This window comes from Pipistrellus hanaki (assembly GCF_964339955.1).
Source record: "Pipistrellus hanaki genome assembly, chromosome: 6".
NCBI classification, from domain to species: Eukaryota; Metazoa; Chordata; class Mammalia; order Chiroptera; family Vespertilionidae; genus Pipistrellus; species Pipistrellus hanaki.
The window spans coordinates 58,492,258-58,508,705 of record NC_140508.1 but is presented as its reverse complement, the minus strand read 5'-3'; the positions used below and the strand labels follow the sequence as shown (position 1 = coordinate 58,508,705).

The 16,448-nt window shown below is 40.5% G+C and overlaps 1 protein-coding gene across 3 annotated transcripts in view; it reads right to left on the bottom strand.

Annotated features, from left to right (window-relative positions):
* The window catches only part of LOC311624636 (uncharacterized protein), a 36,312-nt gene that overhangs the window by 15,506 nt on the left and 4,358 nt on the right, over positions 1 to 16,448 (bottom strand). For 2 of the 3 annotated variants that reach the window (XM_084888147.1, XM_084888146.1), the window contains exon 2: positions 504 to 556. The exons of the other annotated variant lie outside the window; for it this stretch is intronic. In XM_084888147.1, coding sequence (XP_084744273.1) covers positions 504 to 556 — 53 coding nt within the window. The remainder of the gene's footprint in view (positions 1 to 503; positions 557 to 16,448) is intronic. 3 annotated transcript variants of the gene reach the window in all.

The following is a 16,448-nucleotide window of genomic DNA, read 5'->3' as shown; positions in this document are numbered from 1 at the left end:
GGGTTCCAAATTGTGGATACAAATATAAAAAGGAAAAAGGATGGGGTTGCTAAGTGGTTAGAACATCAGCCCACACACCTCCGGGTCAAGAGCATGTACCTAGGTTATAGGTTTGATCCCTGACCCAGTGGTGGTGCATTCAGAAGGCAACCAGTTGATGTGTCTCTCCTCATATTCATGTCTCTCTCTCTCTCTCTCTCTCTCTCTCTCTCTCTCTTCCTCTCTCTCTCTTTCTCTCTCCCACTCTCTCTAAAAATCAATAGGAAAAAAATCCTTGGGTGAGAATTAAAAACAAAAAAGAATCTGCTATTGAAAGCAAAATTAGAGAATGGTAGGAAAAAAACATAATATTTTTAAAGTGTTATTTCTCAGTGTAGTAACTTCCAAATATTGCATCACACAATTCAATAGTAAGTGACAAAGGAAGCAAGCATGCATGCCATAAATACTTGAAGTGAGTCATAGACTTTACATTCTGAGGATTTACTCTTCAGATTACTTACCCACCACTTAGCTTGGGAGGTGATCATTGAGCTGCAGGTGTGCTGGGGAAGGTCTGTGTGGAGAGCACAACTTGGCAACACTGAATAGTCAGAGGCCCTCCGAATGCTAAGCACTGGGAAGGCAGGGCGACTAGAGCTTACACAGAGAGGTGGCACAACATCCAAAATTATTTTCAACTCTCTTAAAATTTTGCTAAAGAATAATCACCATATTTTTTAATCCCTTTCCCTACACTTCTAAACACATGCTAAGCCATTTCCCACATTCTGTTCCACAACACAGATTCCCTTCCTGAAGTAGAATGATAAACAGTGAGGAGTTAGTCTCAACACTGTGTAATAGACCCAGACCAGCTGAGCCAGGGAGCAGAAAAAGAATGTAATAAAGACAGTTTAGAGCATTGGTTTTCAAAGCCATTCCCAGATCAGCAGCATCCACTAGCCCAAGGGTCTGCCAATGTTTTCTGTGAAGGGTGAGAGAGTAAATATTTTAAGCTTTATGGGCCAACAGGCAAGACTGAGGATATTTTGTGGGTATTTATATAGCAAGAGAGTAAATGAAAATTCCAGTAATTTTGATGAAATTCAAACTATCCTATATAATAAAAGGCTAATATGCAAATTGACCAAAGGGTGGAACAATTGGTTGCTATGATGTACACTTACCAACAGGGGGACAGACACTCAATGCAGGAGCTGCCTCCTAGTGGTCAGTGTGCTCCCACAGGGGGAGCACCACTCAGCCAGAAGCCAGCTGGGCTCATGGCTGGTGAGTGCAGTGACAGTGGTGGGAGCCTCTCCCACCTCCACAGCAGCACTAAAAGTGTCCAACTATCAACTTAGGCCTGCTCCCCCTAAGCCATCAATCAGACATCTCCTAAGGACTCTCGAACTGTGAGAGGATGCAGGCTGGGCTGAGGGACTTCTCTCCTTCCCCCTCCCCGATCCCCTCAAGTGCACAAATTTCCTGCACCGGGCCTCTAGTAAGAGCATACTTTTCTTTAATACAAATGTACTAATAAGAATATAATTCTTTTTGTTAGGGATAGCATTTCACTTCATTGCAGCTCAAAGTTAGTGTTTCCTATCATGGGATCAATTGCAAAGGTTCTTCCATTTAAACTATTATTAGCTTCAGGCCTTACAAAAACAGGTGGCCACACAGATGTGGCTCTTCGGCTGGACCTAGGTACTTATTAGAAATGCAAATTATAAGGTTCCACTTCGGACCTACTGAATTAGAAAATCTGGAGGTGGGGCAATAGCCTGTGAGTTAACAAGTCCATTAGGTAATTGCGATGCACCTCACATTGGGCCAGAATTAGCCCCGCCCACACTGTTATTGCCATGGTAACAGTCATTTCTCAATCCTGGTCTTCAACCCTACTTTCCCATTGCCATTATTTTAATTAGTTTGGGCATATATTTAAAATAACCTTTTGGGTATTAACTCGTTTAAGAAACATGGCACGTCAGCTCCCAGATTTCTAAGCAGAGGCTCCAAGTCAGTGAGGAGAAAGCATTTACACTCTACACCAGATGGATAAACTCTCAGACACTCTGTTCTCAGTCAGGAGCTCTAGAGATTGGAAGTGAGAGTTGTGACTTTTCACATTTTCAATTGCTATCTCCGACCTACCTCTTCCCAATGAAAACTAAATGGAGATATAATATAGGAGCTGTTTCTTGATTGAATTGGTGGTCTTGGTGCTATAATCATTTCACACAATGCGTAAATAATATTTTTGTAACAAACTTAGAGGGGAAAAATATAGAGACTGTCTCCGGGGTTAATTCTCACTCTGATTAATCTTTTTCTCTCTAAAACACTGCCTCAATTTCTCTATTTGTACAATGGAAATAACAAATCAAACCCACTGACAGGATTGTCTTGAAAATAAACTTAGTTTTGTATGTTTATTTGTCTGCGGTAGTCAAATGCTGAGAATTATTATTAGATATTATTGTCCTAATAAATGGACAAGGTGATGTTTACAGTGACAAAAAGAGTATAGAGAACCCATTATTCATGCAATATCTCTCCTGTGGCTCAACAGACAGCTTCATTGTCATCTGGCGCCTTTTAGGCATACTAAATTTTGTTTTGCTAAAAATCCAGATAGGTATTTATACCCAGGTTGCCTCTGCAAACCTTTAAAATAAATTCCCCAGCAGCCCAACCGCATCTGTACCCACCACTGGAAATTCAGATCAGTTAAGTTGCGTTGGGGGTAAGACCTCAAAAGAAGAAGAGGGAGGGGTGTCCTCTCCAGGAGGGCCCCGGTAAACCGTCTAGGATAGGGGTGTCGAACTCAATCAGAGAAGGGGCCAAAATCTAAAATCCAGCCTAAATCGCGGTTTACTGAACAGTCATAAACTGACAATGTCATAAACTGACAGCGGAGTGCAGTGATGACAGCGCGGTGCGGGCCACATTGCAAGGCCTGGCCGGCTGGATTTGGCCCGCGGGCCTTGTGTTTGACACATGTGGTCTAGGAGCACTGGTTCCAGCGGTTTCCTCTTAATGTCAGTTAACTAATCATATTAGCCGGATGACACCTAGGAAGTCATAAAGAGCCGCACCCAAGTGAATAAAAGGTGGGATTTAAACTTTCCTGTTTGAGAGTTATGGGATAAACCCAGGAAGGCTGTAGATGTGAGAATGCCCTGAGATCTTTTATTTTTAAGTTTTCACCTTAAATGTAAGGAACTCAATGTACTCTGTGTTCGAATCTTATTCAGGCTTAGCTCCAGTGCAATGGATGCAAAGGAAGGATACAGACACCCAGGTAAGCACACAATGTTGGTGGACTGAGTGAAGGCACTTTTAAAGGAGAGCAAACGGAGGGGGTGAAGACTTTAGGAAGTGTATCCTGAGGCAAATATTCAGCTCTGCATCGACTTAAAAAACCAAAGTCCTAAGAGGATAGCTTGTTTTCATTTGCACTGGAGCATAGAAGGAAACTACAGGAAAAAGCATTGATTATGGGAACAAAGCAAATCTTGTAAAAAGAATTCCATAGAAGAGGACCATAAAAGGCTTTTTAAAAATATGCAGATAAAATGTATGTGGGGATGAATCCATAACTGTCTCAAAAACGTTTACCTTAATAGATGACACTGCTGAGTATTTCTAATCCCCACTTCAAGTTGTGCTTGGTACTTGGATTGTTTGAGTGTTGTGTGTTTTTGATCTTTTATTCATTCCTTATGAAGCCAATAATTAAAAAAAAAAAAAAATACCTTACTTAGCCCTAGAAATACTCCAGGTGGCATTTAGATGTTAACTTATTGAGGCCAATTCTTTCAGATGGTAAATGGTTCTGAGACTCTCCTAGCTGAGCCTCAGGTAAGCAAAGCATTGACCATTGACCAATAAGTGATGCTTTTGTCCTCTATTGCTTCATAACTTGCTTTCATGTAGTGACAGAGGCACTTCTTAGAACTAACTTCTAGAACAGTGGTTCTCAACCTTTCTGATGCCACAACCCTTTAATACAGTTCCTCATGTTGTGGTGACCCCCAACCATAAAATTATTTTCGTTGCTACTTCATAACTGTAATTTTGCTACTGTTAATGAATCGTAATATAAATAACTGTGTTTTCTTATGGTCTTAGGCTCTGCTGCAATGGTTCTCAACCTGTGAGTCATGACCCGCTAGCGGGGTCTCCTAAAAGGACTTTGGCTATACAACAAAGTTTCATGTGCCTCCATTTCTTTTTTTTTTTTTTTTTTTCAGGTTTTAAAGAAACTCTTTTTTCTAAAGAAATGTATAAAGAAATTCTGTGAACACTTCACCATCTTCTCCCAATGTTAACATCTTGTATCAGTGTATTATGACATCAAAACCAGGAGACTAACATTGGTACAACCACAGAGCTTATTTAAGTTCACCAGTTATAAAAGTACGTGTGTGTGTGTGTGTGTGTGTGTGTGTAGCTGTATGCAATTTTATCACATGTGTAACTTCATGTAACCACTGTCACAATCAAGATGCTTAACTCCATCTACCAGAGCTTCCTCTATGCTGCTTTGTAGCCACACTCATCCCCACTCCCACGATCTCTAACCCCTGGATACTACCAATCTGATATGTGAAAAGGAAAAAAAAAATCTGTCAGAATTTTATTGGAATTGCATTGTGCTAAGGGAATAATTGGCTTCTTTACAATATTGAGTTTTACAGCCAGAAAAATGGCATGTTCCTGCATTTATTCAAGAGTTAGAACCTCCTTCAAATGCTTCTACTTTTATGAGCTCTTTGTTTAATGGATGCTGTCTAATATTTCTAATTCATTTTTGTGTACTTGCCTCTTGCCCATAATCCATTCACTGGATGGAAAGTGTGTGATAGATCTTGCCAGGAACTTTCATTGGGGTTCAGGATGCTGCATTTCTATAATATGTCCATTTTATCACCTGAAAATGGGGTTGGCATTTCATATCTTATAGTTACTTCAAGAATTTCTTCATTGGAATACATGCACATACACACACACACACACACACACACACAGTGGGGCAAAAGTAGGTTTACAATTGTTTGTATGGAAAATAATAATTAATAAATAATAATACAAGAATAAACTGTTATGCATATTCACAACTGTAAACTTACTTTTGCCCCATTCTGTGTGTATATGTACATGTGTATGTATCCGATATAAGAGCCTAATATGCTAAGTGTCCAGTCATCCAGTTATTTGTTCAACCAATCAAAATGTAATATGCAAATGATATGCTAAGGCCACTCAACCACTCACTATGATGTGCACTGACCACCAGGGGGCAGACACTCCAACCAGTAGGTTAGCTTGTTGCTGGGGTCCAGCCAATTGGGACTGAGCGAGACAGGCCGGACATACCCTGAAGTCTTCCTGCGGTCCCTCCCCAGCTGGCCAACCTCCCACATTCCTCCCTGGGCCTGATCATGCACTAGTGAGGTCCCTCAGCCTGGCCTGTGCCCTCTTGCAATCTGGAGCCCTTGGGGGATGCTGGAGAGCTAGTTTTGGCCCAATCCCACAGGCCAGGCCAAGGGATGCCACTGGTGCATGAATTCATGTACCAGGTCTTGTGTGTGTGTGTGTGTGTGTGTGTGTGTGTGTGTATTTAACTGTAATTACAAAAAATGTATCCATGGCAACTGTGGAAATGTTTCACAAAAAAAAGAAAAATATGCAAAGAAAATAAGTGGAAACACATTTCCTATGAAGTGCCACTACTGAATATCTAAGTGCCACGAGGTTTTTGCTATGTTTCTCTACTCTCCTTGCTTGAGCCTCTGTCAAAGAGAAAACTGGAGTTTTGAGAAGTCAGCACTTCTCAAGGCAAAACTGGGAATGTAGAACTTCCTTTCCATTTTGTATGAATTAGTAATGCTTTTGGATCACCCAACTAACAACGGCTTAATCACATCAGGAGGTTTTTGTCTTTTGTTTTCCTCTGATACCGGCCATTGGCAGGGCAGCACCGGGGCACGACTAAGGCATTTTTCATACCCCGCTCTCCTGAGCAGTTGCACATGATCCCCAGGCATGTAGGTGCCCTCTCATCAGTAACATAAAAGCTTTCTCACAAACCATCCTTCACAGGCTTCTCCTTAACTCCTGTGGCCAGAACTGGGTCCCAAAGTCGCTCCATGCTGCAAAGTGGGATGGTAAACACTGGCTTCCCAACTGCCAGAGTAAGACAGGAAAACGAGTTTTCTACACCTTTGAAGAGCCAAACAGCAGTGTCTAGTATACACCTCTATGGAGTTCCAAAGTCACTTGTATTTGAACTTTAAATACATACTTTTAAAAAAATCCTCACCTGCCTTTTTCACTTACTATATCATGAACAGCTCATATCAAACCTGTCATGTAGGCTCTACAGCAGAAGTCAGCAAACTATAACCTGCAGGGGAGGGCCCGCCCACTGCCTATTTCACAAGGAAAGTGTCAGTGAAGCACAGCCACTTCCTCTGCTCACTCACTGTCTCCGATGCTTTGCTCTCAGCAGAGGACCCAAGGGCTCCAACGGAGACCATGGCTGACATGACTTCAAATAGTTACTATCTGGCCTGGACAGAACAGTTCGCCAGCCCTAACTCCCAGCAGCATTATGGATGGATGCTGATTTTCCACACGGTGATGGATGCCCTTACATTATCAAAACAAGTCTCTACTTTCCAATGTTGAAGTTGGGCTAGTTTTCACCATTTTAAAGCAAACATTGATGAACATACATGTACTGAATTTCTTTCAATCCTCACCTGAGGGTATATTTTTATTGATTTAGATTTAAAGAGAGGGAGAGGAAGAGGAAGAGGAGAGAGAGAGATGGAGAGAGATGGTTAGAGAGAGAGAGAGAGAGAGAGAGAGAGAGAGAGAGAGAAATATTGATAAGCTACCTTTCCGTACACACCCAACTGGGGATCAAACCCACAACCTTTTTTGGTGTATGGCCTGACACTTCAACCAACTGAGCCACCAGGTCAGGACATGTACTTTTTTTTGCATGTATTTCTAATAATTTTTATAGGAAGAGAGGGAGTATACTTTAGTACTCAATAGCATGTTCTCTGGAGCTTGACTGGTGTGTTCAAATCCTGGCTTTAGCAATCATTGCTGTGTGACCTTGAGTAAATGATTTCACTTTTAGGAACCTCAGTTTTCTTATCTGCAAAACCTACCTCGGGACTGTAATAAAAGGATTATGTGACGTAATACATGCCTTGTATACTGTATATATGAGCTATTACTGTCGCAGTTGTTTTGGCATTATTATCATTAGTAAGTTAAATCTCTAAAAGTGGAATTGCTCAATCAAAGCGTACACAGATTTTAAAAGATATTACACAAAAAAAGATATTACACTACATGCAAATACATTTTCCTATTGTAGTTTCTGACTAACAGAGAATATTATCTTTTGAAAAAATTGTTCTCTTTTGACATTTTGACAGGTGAATAATTGTATTGAAATACACATTTTGTTCTTACACTTGCTATTCTTTCATTATTAGTGAAATTAGCCATTTTTGTCTGGAATTCATTCTGGAGTATAATGAAAAGCAGGGCCCTAATTTATTTATTTCATTAACTGAATATCTAAACTAGCAAGATTTACTTAAAAAAATATTGACCTCTGACAAAAAATGATCATCTTTTTTAAAAAAAATATATTTTGTTGATTTTTTTTTTTTTTTTTTACAGATAGGAAGAGAAAGGGGTAGAGAGTTAGAAACATCGATGAGAGAGAATCATCGATCAGCTGCCTCTTGCACACCCCCTACTGGGGATGTGCCCACAACCAAGGTACATGCCCTTGACCGGAATCGAACCTGGGACCTTTCAGTCTGCAGGCCAACACTCTATCCACTGAGCCAAACCGGTTTCAGCAAGAAAAAAAAAAAAAAAAAAATCACCTTTGACATGTTGAAATCTTTTTTCATTGATTTGCCCATCTATATATTTTTAGACTATTTATACTTTTAAAATTAGAACTTTAATGATTTACTCTAATTATTATTTGAAATTTGTACCAGTAGACTCTTTTTCATTATCAACTTTTAAACTTTTAATTTTTAAATAAATTAAAATTAAAGTTGCAAAGATAGTACAGGGAGGTCCCACGAACCTTTCACCCACTGTTGCCCAATGGTGGCATCTTATACAATTGGAGTACCGGACCAAAATCAGGAACGTGACATTGCTACAATGTGCGCGTGCCATTTTATCACATGTGGATTTCTGTAACCACCATTGTAACCAAATTACAAAAATTATTCTTATACCACAAAGGTCTTCCTTGTTCTACCACTTTATAGTTAAACCTAGCTCCCTCCTCCCCACCATGCTGAACCTAGACCACCCTCGGAACCCCTACCAATCACTTATCTGTTCTCCAGCTCGATAATTTTGGCATTTAGAGAGTGTTACATTGATGGAATTATATAATATGAACCTTTGAGATTGTTTTTTGGTGTGTTTTTTTTCACCCAACCTAATGCCTTTGACTCATTCAATATGTTGTGTCTTTGAATAGTTTGTTCCTTTTATTGTTGAGGATGGGCATGTTTTATTGTGCTTTGCATTATGGTGGGTAGAAGTGGAAGAGGGCATAGAGGGGATAAAATTAAAATGTTCTTAATTTGCATTTTCCTAATGAATAGTTAGGAACATCCTTACATCACTTTGGGGAAATGCCTCTTCTTGACTATTGCCCATTTTTCAATAGGAATGTTTTTTTAACTGTTGAATTTTAATAGTTCTTTATGCATTCGAGCCATGAGTCCTTTGTCATATATGTGGTTTACAAGTATTTTCTCACAGCCTGTAGCTTTTATTTTCATTCTCTTAACAGGATCATTTTTTTTTTCACAGAGAAAAAGTTTTCCATTTTGATGATGTCCAATTTATTGATTTTTTTCTTGTGTGGATTGTGCATTTTTTAAAATATATTTTTATTGATTTCAGAGAGGAAGGGAGAGGGAGAGAAAGGGAAAAACATGAATGATGGAGAGAATCATTGATCTGCTGCCTCATGCATGTCCCTCCCCCCATCCCCACTGGGGATGTGCCCTGACCAGGAATTGAAACATGACCTCCCAGTTCATAAGTCTACCCTCAACCACTGAGCCATACCAGCCGGGCTAGATTGTGCATTTTTAAGAACTTCTCACCAAGACAAAATCTTTCCCACAGGAATTTTTCTGTTTTATTCTCTCCATTTTATAATTTTACATTTTACTTTATTAGCAAATATATATTTTGGTTACTTTGTTTAAGATGTAAGGTTGTGATCCAGGTCTGAGGACAGGACCATCTTTCTAACCTGCAATATCTGGGAAATGCAAATGAGCCACCTTTTTGAGACTAGCATGCACCTGAGACTCTGCAGACCCACCATGCTGGGAAGAGGAGTCATAACAAAGACCTGTGTAGTCATTGCTAATTGTAGGGTAAGAGGGTGAGCCATTCTCAGAAATAAAATAACCTGCAATAAATCCGATGAGACTCCCATTTACTATGTCATCAGATTGTAAGATTCTGTAATCCCTGCAAATTCCTTAGGTATCATATACAAATAATGCAGGCTATTGGCCCATATGATTGACGGCAAAATTCTGAAAACTGTTGGTGCATTTGTTGGAAGGGTATGAGAATGGTGGTAGGCAAAAAGTGACATCCTACTCTGAGAAGGTGATTGGGGAAAGAAAAACCCAAAGGAGGAGATGGTGGTGGTAGCTCCTAAGAGGAGAAGGCAAGTGGCACTCCTGGGGCCCCTGAGAAGAAGGGAAGGAAAGCCCAGAGAGGCTGTGTAGTGAGGGAGGAACTCTGGCTAAGGAAGAGGAGCTTCCCTCCAGAGGCACAGGGCTGCTGACCCTCAGCCTGATCCTCTTTGGACAGTGGGGAGGGGAAGGGGAGGGAGGAAGAGAGAAAAAGAAGCCCCTGAAAAGCCTCCTACAGAATTTTGCAATAACCAATCCATCATTATCAACTTCATACAGAGATACTATGATGAAAAACTGTTCGTCTATTAAATGAACACTTTTGATACAAAGCCGATAAAAGGCCAGAGGGGCGTTTGAATTTGGCGTGAGCTTATTACCTGATTTATGTGAGGAAAAAAATAGTTCATAAAGTGTTTCTTCAAAAACAAACTCAAAGTGGGATTGAACCCTTCTCTGACTTAAAACAAAACAGGCCGCTGTGAGGTACTTATGCCTTTGAGGATAGTGAGGGCTTGAATACAAATAACCAGAAGGAAATTCCCTGGTGACCCTGAACTTCTGTGAGTTCACTAATGAGGAGGAGAAGGGAGTAAACACAGCCTTAACTAAAGGTGAGACAAAATGAGGAGGAGTCATAGACACCCATACAGAGAGATAAATGAAAGCAAAAGGTTTGCTTAGATAAAAGAAGTTGCTCTAGGGGGAAAAATGTGATTCTACTGGGACAAGTGCCACTAATACCTCTGGGGTATTGTCCAGAGAGACAAGGTGGCTAATGAGCTAGAGAAACCTGAAAAGCAGCAAGAGCAGCATTGCTGAAAGAGATCAGACACAGAGAGCCAGAGAGCAGGCAGGTGTGATCCTGGAGGCCAGTATGTTAAGTGGCAAAATCAAAAATAATGGGGGAAGACAGACATTCTTAGCTACCTAACCGTCAGATAGCTAAGACCATGTTTTAAAAATCATATTCTTTTTTTAAGTGAACAAAATTATTTAGTGAAGCATTTTTAATAAGAAAAAAATGGAAACACCTTGAATGGCTACAATAAAGTTGTGATTAATTAAAATATAGAATATTTGTTTGGTGGAATTGGTGCCTTATTAAACATTATTTTTAAAACTACATTCTTGAAGAATACTGGTGTTCCATAACTAGGCTTAAACAAACGATTGTGTTCTTTTCCAATTTGTGGGGAGAAACTTAGACAAAGATTCATAGTTTCAAGGTGTTCTTCCATAAGGATTCCTTAAATATTTGATAGTATATTTCTATGTAAGAATCTAATGTTAGATGGTTTGTGATTCGATCCAAACCATACAGGAATGTAAGTTCCGATATCTCAAAATGTTCCAAGAAGAGCTCTGAGATTTTCAAAGTCCCACCTCCTGAAGAAGCTTAAGAATCACTAATCCAGCTGAAACCGGTTTGGCTCAGTGGTAGAGCATAGGCCTGCAGACTGAAAGGTCCCAGGTTGGATTCCGGTCAAGGGCATGTACCTGGTTGCGGGCACATCCCCGGTAGGGGGTGTGCAAGAGGCAGCTGGTCGATGTTTCCCTCTTATCGATGTTTCTAGCTCTCTATCTCTCTCCCTTCCTCTCTGTAAAAAATCAATAAAATATACTTTTTAAAAAAGTAGAAGAAAAAAAAAAGAATCACTAATCCAAGGTAAGGCAAAGTTTAGACAGTTATAAGACCAAAATCCAGTAGTTTCTCTATGCTTTGGGACATTGTTATTTCACTGTGTTTTGTATAAACCGATGTTTCTAATCACATAAGAGAAGGAGAAAGCAAAGCGTTCTAACAAACATTATATAAATGACCTGTCCCCAGTTCCTACAGTTTTAAGTGAGAACAGTAGGGCCCAAAAGACAGGAAGGAATCTTTAAATGTCATTTGTACTTTTCTTCAAATCACATGATTCAATACCAACTATTCAACACAGTGCATCATTTAAATAGGACATTAATATGTATTGTGCCCAAGAGGTTATGCAATGTGCCCTTGAGGTTTTCGTGGCTGCATAAACAAAAAGGGAATCAGCTTATCTAGTGTGACTTTCCATATCCTTTGAACAAATAGGACATTTTCAGTCTCCACCTCACTTGTGAGGTGAAGCATCACCCGGGAAAAGAGTACCAAGACTCTCATCTGACATGGGTTAGAGCCTGTCTGGCTCAGAGAAAGAGACACTGGCTGGCTTTTTGATGTCTCTCCATGCCAGTAGAAATGGGCCAGAAAATCAGAGAGTGAATTCTATTGATGGAGTCCTGGGGTCTCATAACTGCCTTCCATTTGAGAAACATGACTGCTTTGCCCCACCAGACCAGCACTCCTCACCTGTGCCCTCAGCTTTAGCAGATGCCTGGAGAAATTCCTCTGTAAAATAAAGCTGCAGATAGTCTCTGATTTCTAGCACTTCTAAAGTGAGCCATTAAATAGACACCCTGATGTGTAAGCTCTTAAACCGACTGCTACAAATTTCATCTTTCCTAATTCTCCTCCCTTGGGTGTGGATTCTCAGCCTTGATCATAATATATTTATCTCTGTAAATGGGAAAAGCATCATTTCCTTGGCAAAGAAAAAAAGAGTGGAGCTGTAGCATTGATTGATATCCAATTTTCAGAAAGTATAATTTGTCTATCATTCCATTAATATTAATGTCATCAAAAGCCAGGCATTATAAGTGATTGGGGGGAATTTAAAGGAACTGTGACACAGCTTCACTTTATGAGGTGCATATGTTAAGCTCTTACACCATTTGCTGTAAAACTCCCAGCCCTTCAGATTTTTCTGTAGCCAAACCCTGATCTTTGGAGGTGTTTCAAAGAATAATAAAATCAGGAATATTTTGAAACATTATCTCTGCTTTTTCTGTATATCATTTTTTCTAGTATGCCACACCAATATCTTACCTCTATAAGATGCTCTGTAACCACTTTACCTGTCAAGAAGTGATGTTTGCATCTTTCTCTCTGGAAAAAAAAAAAATCTGTACTGCTTTTCTGATGTAATGATATTTCAATCTGCTCCTGTATAAAGAAGCCAGCTGAGGTTGTTGTCAGTAAGATTTTATAGAAATCCAAAATTAAATTTAGTGTGGAAATGCTGTGTGCTTTTTCCCTTTAGGAAAATATTAGATTAATGTTACTTGGAGCCCATTGTAATCATTTAACATATCTTCTGTGGCTCTAAAACAATCAGAAGAGTTTCATTGGGTGAAAGTATGCTATCAGTGTTGATTTACCTACTAGACATTTATGTGCTTTGTGATGGTAATTTGGGGGAGGCAGTTTTCTCTTTTGCAGTGACCATTTATACCCTCAAAGAATATAAATGTATTACAGATGTTACTAGGGGGTCATTTGAAAGGTTTGTATAATGAAAAATGATTGGGCAGCACCCCCTTCAAATGTGAAATTTAGTTCCTCCTTGTGGTCCTTTGGCTCCTAACAACCTTGAGGCCCAGACCTTAAAATTACATAGTTATATAGTCAATCACTCAGCATTGGGGATTCCAAAACATTGTGAGGTTGTGTGAGCCCCCTCACACACCACACACCTGAATTCCTAAATGGTGGAGCAAATTGTGGGTCTGACATGATCGTCACAATGGCATGAGACTGAGGAAACCCAAGCCTCCTTCAGAGCACAACTCAGAGATAAGGAAGTGAGGGAGTGGAGATCAGAAAGCCGCTGCTACCTAGCTGGGACTCATTCAGAACTACAAAGCCATTCGGGGAGATTCCCTGTCTCTGGGATCTGACACAAACTTCACAGGTAGCTTTAGCCTTCCTGTGCATCTCCAATACCCAGCCCAAGGCACATAATGAGTGCTCTATAAATATTCACCATCGTCACCTCAACCACTAGCATCTGAATAATGCTGTACAGGCCGCAATGCTTATATCCCAAGCAACACCTGCAGCAGGGGCTTCGAAAGTTATACAACAGGCTTAGGAACAGTGACAAGGGATGAAGAACATTGCAAGTACTCAGTCTTTATTTCTACAAGTCCGTTTAGGTATAATTTTTGGGTAGTGGTGTTGATGGGGTACCCACAACTATCCCATCAGCAGCCCCGGATGATGATCTTATTTCTTCCTCACAACTACCTTGACAGAGAGGAATTACAAATCATCCTTTATAAATAGAACAACTGCATGCAGGCAGATAACTTGCTCAGTATCACATGTCTAGAAGGGACCAAGTTACTTGAGTATAAATGATCTGAATCTAACTCAAGAGTAGGGTAAGTTTGATCTTTTAGAACACTGCACTCAGACCTCAAATCCACCAAACCCAATTCCTGGACAGATGCATCAACCGCAAAAGGACCCACGTTTTCACCTTCCTCTTCTATTTGAACTAAAATCCATGCTGCTGCGCTATGGAAAAAAACAAAACACATTTGTGGCCACAGATGTTATATACTTCTATGTTCACTATTTGAAACAACAATTAAAGCAGATTTCTCACCAAAACTGGTTTGGCTCAGTGGATAGAGCGTAGGCCTGCAGACTGCAAGGTCCCAGATTCAATTCCCGTCAAGGGCATGTACCTTGGTTGAGGGCACATCCCCAGTAGGGGGTGTGCAGGAGGCCACTGATCTATGTTTCTCTCTCATCGATGTTTCCAACTCTCTATCCCTCTCCCTTCCTCTCTGTAAAAAATCAATATATTTAAAGGGGGGAAAAAGCAGATTCCTCTCTCTTTTGTGCATGCTCGTACAAACAAAGGGCATCAGGTAAATTATATTCCCTCATCCCCAAAATGAGAGTACTGAATTGGAGCATGGTTCTCAAAATTTAACATGCTCACAGATCATCTGGGCATCTTGTTAAAATGCAGACTCTGAACCAACAGGTTTGGGTCGGAGCCCAAGATTCAGCATTACTAACAGGCTCCCAGGTGCTGCTGGTGCTGCTGATCTGGTCCACAGACCACACGCTGAAGGCCCTTCCCATTCTCAGCATCTTAACACCTCCGTGACTGGCAATCTTGGCTCCCTACTCCCTGGGCCTCTTACACCCATCAGAGAGATTATGTCCACATCATTTCGGTTCCCACGCCCAATTCTATGCCTGCACTCCACTTTCCAAATCTATGCCGAGTCAAGGCTGAGATCCATATCCACAAAGTATTCTGTAACAGCTGACCTTAAACAACACGGATTTGAATTGTGCTGATCCACTTATAGTCCAATTTTTTTCAATTGACCTTTGCAGCTCAAAGCTGGGTTGTTCAAGGTTGAACCAACTGGCCACTAGGAACCCATGTATGTGGAGATATGACTTAAATTATAGGAGAATTTCGACTCTGGTGGTAGTCAGCACCTCTCATCTCTTATTTGTTCAAGGGTCAACTGTAGTTTTTCTCCCCACTGGCCATTTTATTCTGAAGTCCTCTAGCACCTAGAGATTTATCCTTCTGCCTTGTACTGGCCACTAATCTTAGTTAGACTTTGTTAAATCTAACTAATTATAGGCTAATAAGTCCATGTCCCTTCATTCTTTTCTGCCCCTAGGAATACTTTCAAATGGTCAGCTCCTTTTCAGCTTTTAATTCTCAGTGCATATGTCAAGCTTTGGTGACACCGTCCTTAAATACCCAATCTAAATTACCCCTTTCTGCTGCCCCCTCTGACCAGTGAAAGCACCCTCTTTTAATTTCTTCATATCACTTATCAAATTTTGATGTTTTCTTGATTATTATCTGTCCCCTCAAGAGAGAGGGACTTTGTTTACACTGTTCACCACTCTATCTCCAGTGCCTAAAATGGTAACTATCACATAGTAGATGCTCAATAAATATTTGTTGAGTGAATAAATGCAAGAATCAAAAAGATGCCGAAACTGGTTTGGCTTAGTGGATAGAGCATCGGTCTGCGGACTGAAAGGTCCCAGGTTCGATTCCTGTCAAGGGCATGTACCTTAGTTGCGGGCACATCCCTGGTAGGGGGTGTGCAAGAGGCAGCTGGTCGGAGTTTCTCTCTCATCGACATTTCTAGCTCTCTATCTCTCTCCCTTCCTCTCTGTAAAAAATCAATAAAAATATATTTTTTAAAAAAAGAATCAAAGAGATGTTCTTACAAGCAGTGCTTAAGAAAATGCTTATTAGATGAATCAGAGACCTGCCACCCAAACACTCATTGTGGAATCTTTTGTTTCTACAGTTTTGAAAAACCAGTTCCTTGCCTGTGTGTTTGTTCTTTCCTACTGGGTACTCACAGCAGCTCACATCACAATTAATTCTGAAAGGAGATCAGATATGTGAGTCCCTATTAGTTCTCAGTAGGACAAGTCATCTGTCTGCAGTGCCTGTGCATTGTAAGAAGTAATAGGAGTGACCGAAGTGTGGACATTTAGGATATGTTCTGGAAACACGAAGCAAATTTAGCTGTGTGTCTCTTCTTGGCTCTTCCATTAATGGAGCCCCCTCTGCAAAGCCCTGTCCAAGCTCGGCCAGATCTGCTTTCAGGCCTGCCCAGGGACCCTAGTGTCTCCTCTCAGACCTCAATTATTTGAGGCACACAATCTAGCTTTGATGGTGTGCATGGAAAATGGTAGAAAAAATGAGAGCTAAAAGGGAAAACTGGATGTACACAAACAAATCTGCTTATTAGAGAAAACAACCGCTGGTCTCTAATTGGCAGCCCAGTGATTTGTTATATTAAGAAGGAGTGAGGCTGGAGGCAGAGGTGAAGGCTGTCATTGCTACATGCCAT